Raw genomic sequence first — 6,057 nt, 5'->3', positions numbered from 1 at the left:
AGTGTAGTAAAACCTTTCAAAGTAAGGGTGTGTGTGTGTGTGTGTGTGTGTGGTGACATGTTTACCTGTTGAAGAAGAAAAAACATTTGAACACTGAAGGTCAAAGCGTGTTAACATGGGTAATATTTTGTACAGTGCAGTCAGACTGAGGCTCCTCCCCTCTGCTCAGGTGGTTTGGACTGAACAGGTGAATGATTCACCTGGCTGCTGCACACACACACACACACACACACACACACACACACACACACACACACACACACACTCTCTCTCCTGTGGCTGCAGAGATGCTGCAGGACGTGGTTGGCCTCGCTGCCGTGTCCGTGCTCGCCGTGCTGGAGCAAGGTAAGAGGAATGATGGGAAATACCTGCTGATGTTGGAGAGGCTGCTTTAGTTTTTATTTTAACTAACTAACTGAAAAAGGAAAAAAAAGAAAAAATGAACTAACCAACTGATTTTAGCTGAACCAGCAAACATCTTCTCCTTTAACCAGCAAGCAGACACAAGTACTGCCTGCTGATGTTTTACTGCAGCAAAAGTACAACTGTGAAATACTTCAGCAGTGTTTTTATTCAGTCGTCACACATTTTAGTGAAAAAACCAGTCAGCGCAGTTTAACTGACCACAGTCATTAGGAATGACAGCTCAGGCATGATAATGATAATAATTGTAATAATATACATCTGTTCTCCATTCTTATTAAAGAGAGATAAAATAGATAAAAAGTAAGTTTAAAGAATCAGTCACACTTGTAACTCTGAAAAAAAAAAAAACATCTTTATAAACCATTATTCTGAAAAGCAAAAGCCACTTACACATTCTTAAGTTCACATTAGCATTCTTCTGTACTTGAACTCCAACAACAGAAATAGAAAAAAAAAAATTGTACAGAGTCTGGCACTGACTTTGTTTAAGCTCTGAACATGATTATCATTATTTTTTAATAAATCATCAAATTTCAGAGCGTGGGCTTTTACAGAGTGGATTAATGTGATCACATTAACTGGTCTTATTAATAATTAATACACACAGTTTGTTGTTGTTAGCTGGTTGAATATACAGTTGTTTTAAAGGTTGACCCTGCAGTGATAAGATGTATAAGGAGGTATAAGGGGCTATAAGTTACATGCAAGGCTTTATAATTTAATATATCCCAGATTACTCAGGCCTGTGATGGACTTTGATGTTGTAGCTTTAATAGTCAATATGGTGTTTGATTATGTTCAAACTAGACTCTTATTTTTTAATTGAAAATTTGAAAATTACAAATAATAAAAAAAAAAAGGTGCACAAACAGAATCGAGCCAAAACAGCCTCAGTGTGTGTGTGTGTGTGTGTGTGTGTGTGTGTGTGTGTTTGTTTGTTTATGTGCTCACAGGTGTTCATTTGTGTGTGCCTCTGTGAATGAATTCCTTTGTGTGAGTGGCATTTGTGTGTTTATGTGTGTGTGTGTGTGTGTATGTGTGTGTATGCATGCCAAGGTATATTAATTTACATATGAGTGCAAGAATGCATGAACTTATATGTAAAAATGTGTGTGTGTGTGTGTGTGTGTGTGTGTGTGTGTGTGTGTGCAGCATACTTCTCCCTGCAGGTGATCTACGCCAGGAGGAAGTTCTCTGTGGCTCCGCCCTCCACCGATGGACCACCGGAGTTCCAGAGAGTCTTCCGCGCCCAGTCAGTGTGTGTGTGTGTGTGTGTGTGTGTGTGTGTGCGTGTGTATGTTGTATATATAAATGCAAATAAAATTATATTAAAAAAAATAATAATTCTGGCCAAAAATTAAAAATAAATACATTTTAAAAGCTAAATTCTAATTACTAAAATTGAATTGAATATTAATATTTCATATTTATCTTTCATGAACACATGAGGAGAAAATTATCAATAAATTACCAGAATTTTTAAAATTGCAATTGCAAATAAAATTACAGAAGAAATTACTGAAAAAATTACTGAAAATTTGCCAAAATAAAATTTATTTCTAATTAATAAATTGCATTTGATATCAATATTTTATATTTATATTTATTCCTAATTTTGCCTTTGAAGGATCCCTGGAAAAAAAATGTATACAAATAATTTAGAGAGCAGATCCTCCATTCATCTGAGCCTGTTCAGCCTCTGCAGCGCCCCCTGCTGGCTGACACACAGACTCCAGGTGCTTTGTTATTATGATGACTGAGTAACTGATGAATATTACTGATGATGATGATGATGATGTGTGTGTGTGTGTGTGTGTGTGTGTGTGTGTGTGCAGGGCCAACTGCTCCGAGTATTTCCCGATCTTCATCACGGTGCTGTGGATGTCCGGCCTCTTCTTCAGTCAGGGTCAGCAGCAGCTTCAGCCCTCCTGTCTTTAAAGGGCCAGTTCGCTCAATTACGCCGGCTCCACTGGGGCGAGGACTGTTTAGACTCAACCGACAAACCTGTCATCAGCTGAGTCTACAGGGTCCTCACCTCAGTCGACCCTCTGCATCTGTAGCTCATTTAAATGATGTCTCTGTGTGTGTGTGTGTGTGCGTGTGTGTGTGTGTGTGTGTGTGTCTGCAGGCCTGTCATCACTCTGCGGGCTGCTGTATTTATACGGACGGCTCCTTTACTTCAGAGGATATTCACAGGCGGCACAGGGACGGTAGGGGGCGCTGACGCTCTGTCTGTCTGTCTGTCTGTCTGTCTGTCTGTCTGTCTTGGGCCACTTTCCTCCAAAAAAATTATGTCTTGCTATTTTTTTTTAAATAATTCTAATAATTAAACAAACAAACAAATTAATGAATAAATAAATCTATTAATTACATTGGACCTGATGAAACAAGAAATCAGTTCATGTAGGAAATATAGAAATATTTATATACATCTAACTGTCTCTCTCTCTCTCTGTCTGTCTGTTTGTCTCTCTGTCTCTCTGTCTCTATCTGTCTCTCTCTCTCTGTCTCTCTCTCTGTCTCTCTGTCTGTCTGTCTGTCTCTCTCTCTCTCTCTGCCTGTCTGTCTCTCTCTCTATCTCTCTGTCTCTCTTCCTGTCTGTCTGTCTCTCTCTCTGTCTCTCTCTCTCTCTGTCTGTCTGTCTCTCTGTCTCTCTGTCTGTCTGTCTCTCTGTCTGTCTGTCTCTCTCTCTGTCTCTCTCCCTGTCTGTCTGTCTGTCTCTCTGCCTGTCTCTCTGTCTGTCTGTCTCTCTCTCTGTCTCTCTGCCTGTCTGTCTCTCTCTCTGTCTCTCTGTCTGTCTGTCTCTCTCTCTGTCTCTCTGTCTGTCTGTCTCTCTCTCTGTCTCCCTGCCTGTCTGTCTCTCTGCCTGTCTGTCTCTCAGTCTGGCTCCTCTGTATTTCAGTGCGAAGGTTCTCTGGCTCCTCATCGGTTTCTCCTCCGTCGGTGTTCTGTCGTTCCTCTGTCGTTTCCACCTGGGCGTCGACCTGCTGCAGCTGCTGCTGTCGCCGCTCGGCCTGCAGCCGTGACCCCGGGGTCAGAGGTCACCAGGTCAAAGGTCACCGGTCTGGGTGGGGCTCATCAGCTTGACCGGCCCGTCACAAATTAATTGGCATCAAGATAAAGAGAAGAAGAAGAAGTTCATATTTTGGACAGAACATGAGGGTGTGATGGTAAATGTTGGCCAGCAGGTGGCGGTGCTGCTTCACACTGAAACACAACCTGCAGCCGAGCAGATCCACAGGAATCCAAACTGATCAATAAATGTTTTCATTGTGTGAATAAAAGTGGCTGTGAGAGTTTTGATTGACAGCTTCACGCTCACACTCCTCAGCTGCTCTGTTTATTTTTATTCCTAATTTGTCTTCTGTTTTATTCTGTTTCCTCCTGAGCTGCGACTCTGTTTCAGCTTCACTTCCTGTTTGAGTCAGAAATAAAACCAAACAAAGTCCATCTGATGTGATCGGTGATGAAAAAGAGGTTCTGCTGAGAACGTAGCGAGGTGCTGAACCCGTCGCAGCAGGATGAGAGAACAAAATAAAATCAGCATCAGAGTCTGACGTGAAATCAGTGAAAAACCAATAAAAATCGGATGAAATGTGTCTCGTGGTCGTTGTTCAGACAGGAAGTGCAGCAGCTGGTCGTCTAAAGGCGAAACTGACATACTGGACGTGCCTACCCAGCATGCCTTGCAGGTGCAAATAGACCTGAAGGCCGGGCAGCTGAATGCAATAATAATAATAATGATAATAATTAGAATACAAAGAAGAAAAATATGAATAATAATAATTGCACTGAAACTGTTAGTTGTGTGTGTTAAATGTGGGCTTCTGGTTTATTATCGTTATTATCGTCTCCTGAGAATCAGCAGATTTCAAATGTCTGCTGTTCTCTAAACGCCGCGCTGATGTTCCGGAGGCCGGAGGCTCCCCATCCGGTTGCCATGGAGACGGCAGCCTGATGCAGAGCAGCAGCAGCTGAGCGGAGGTGAGCCGACAACCGTCTGTTGTTTTACCAGGAAAATGAGCTGCTAGTCCAGATCAGCCCTAATGGTTAAAGGTTAAAGGTCAGAGGTCAGAGGTCACACAGATCTGGACGCAGGGAAAAGTTTGTCGTCGTTTGAAAAGAGAAAATCAGCTCGGAGATCCGTTTCCCTTTACGTGGGATTCAGCCGCTTCTCTGGTCGTAAAGCGTGTGATGATGCTGTAACGGGCACCGCACTCGCCGTTTGGGCATGAGGCTGATGTGTTACCATGGTGACGGCATCGTTTGAATGACCCGTCCGGCAGGTTGAAGGTTCGGGGCCCTAACCCTAACGCGCCGGCAGCGGTTTGGATCAGCAGGCGGGCAGACGGGTACAAACATGAAGTTAACTGACGCACGTTGGCTCTGATTGGCTGTCATGTTTGAATTGGCACCGCCCCCTCACCTGCCAATCAAATAAACTCCGTCAGAGTCGACACCCAGCAGAGGTCAGAGGTCACAGCCGTCAACTTCAGGATATTTTTAAATGGAAACTCAAAACATTTAGCCTACATTTTTATTGAACATTTAATCTGCTTACTGTTTTTTTATCTGTTGATTAGAGTTGATTGATTTTGTTTTATTGATTAAGTGTTTTTGCGTCGCGGTGCCTGGGGTTTCATTACTCTTTAAAATACATTTTTTTTTATCCTCGGTTGTTCTCTGCCTTAAACTGAACACATAAAATAATGCAGACTCCTCACACAGCCGCAGGCGGTCAGCTGCTGGACGGCAGCAGGAGCTCAGGACAAACAGGCTGAGGACCGCAGAGCACAAAGCAGCCGTCAGAAATAACAACCTGGATTAGGCCATCGCCAGACACTATAAAGAAAAAAAATCATGGTTCTGCAGCTTCTCTCAGATTCATTGGAATCGAAAGACTATTTCCTAATCCAGGAGGGGGGGACATTATCAAACAGCTCCTGAGAAGGGAAGCGTTCTGGATCAATGAACCGTCTGCTGTCGAGCCGCTCGATATGAATGATTCACACGACCTGACCTGTTTTCTTTAAGAGAGAAATTTGTGGGATGTACTTTACTCTTGTCATATGTTTGTTGTACATGAGAGATGTGTACTGTATTTCTATATGTGGGGTCTCTAGCTGATATAGTGCTTTACTCTAATATTTCTATTCTATTTCCTTGCCTATTATATCATTGATGGTTTATATCTAAATATTTTTCTATGTTTTGAAACTTTATAATATGGTTAATATTTTTCTGCTTCTTGTTTGTTGCTCCAATATACTGTATTATACCTTGTATTTTTCACGGGACACTGTGATGTGTTCTCTGCAGTACTCGAGTTGAGGGGGGATGAGGGGGGATGGCATCCCCCCTGCAATAAAAACGGTCAAAATCATCCACCCTGTAAAACTGCCATCCTCCCTTTTCATCAAGTGAAAAAAACTGACCATTCCCCCTGAATTTTTTTTTACAACTCGACTACTGGCTCTCTGCCTGAGTTGGGCTTTAAGAGTGAAATTGGTCAGGTGACCAACAAGCATTTAAAAAACACACCTGGAGATGATCAGGTGAGACCTGAGGTGAGCCTGAAGACGCTGAGGCGAAACGCGTTGTTCCTTCAAAATAAAGTGATTAAGTAAAAGT

The 6,057-nt window shown here is 42.5% G+C and overlaps 1 protein-coding gene across 1 annotated transcript; it reads left to right on the top strand.

The window, feature by feature from the left end:
• The first annotated feature begins 265 nt into the window (after positions 1 to 265).
• ltc4s (leukotriene C4 synthase) lies at positions 266 to 3,669 on the top strand. The gene is made up of 5 exons (XM_030062314.1): positions 266 to 345; positions 1,579 to 1,678; positions 2,262 to 2,332; positions 2,555 to 2,636; positions 3,308 to 3,669. Exons 1-5 carry the CDS (start codon positions 288 to 290, stop codon positions 3,450 to 3,452), a joined length of 456 nt encoding a protein of 151 aa, XP_029918174.1. The 5' UTR covers positions 266 to 287; the 3' UTR covers positions 3,453 to 3,669.
• Positions 3,670 to 6,057: the final 2,388 nt, after the last annotated feature.

The sequence above is a fragment of the Myripristis murdjan genome, chromosome 10, assembly GCF_902150065.1.
Source record: "Myripristis murdjan chromosome 10, fMyrMur1.1, whole genome shotgun sequence".
Classification (NCBI taxonomy): Eukaryota; Metazoa; Chordata; class Actinopteri; order Holocentriformes; family Holocentridae; genus Myripristis; species Myripristis murdjan.
Note: the sequence above shows the minus strand (reverse complement) of the source record. Positions and strands in the feature narration are given on the sequence as shown.

What these genes read in the sequence shown, in the direction of transcription:
- ltc4s (XM_030062314.1), top strand. Translation starts at nt 288, where the DNA reads ATGCTGCAGGACGTGGTTGGCCTCGCTGCCGTGTCCGTGCTCGCCGTG. An exon ending in GCTCGCCGTGCTGGAGCAAG is followed by an intron (nt 346 to 1,578) that starts GTAAGAGGAATG and finishes GTGTGTGTGCAG; the next exon opens with CATACTTCTCCCTGCAGGTG. An exon ending in CGGCCTCTTCTTCAGTCAGG is followed by an intron (nt 2,333 to 2,554) that starts GTCAGCAGCAGC and finishes GTGTGTCTGCAG; the next exon opens with GCCTGTCATCACTCTGCGGG.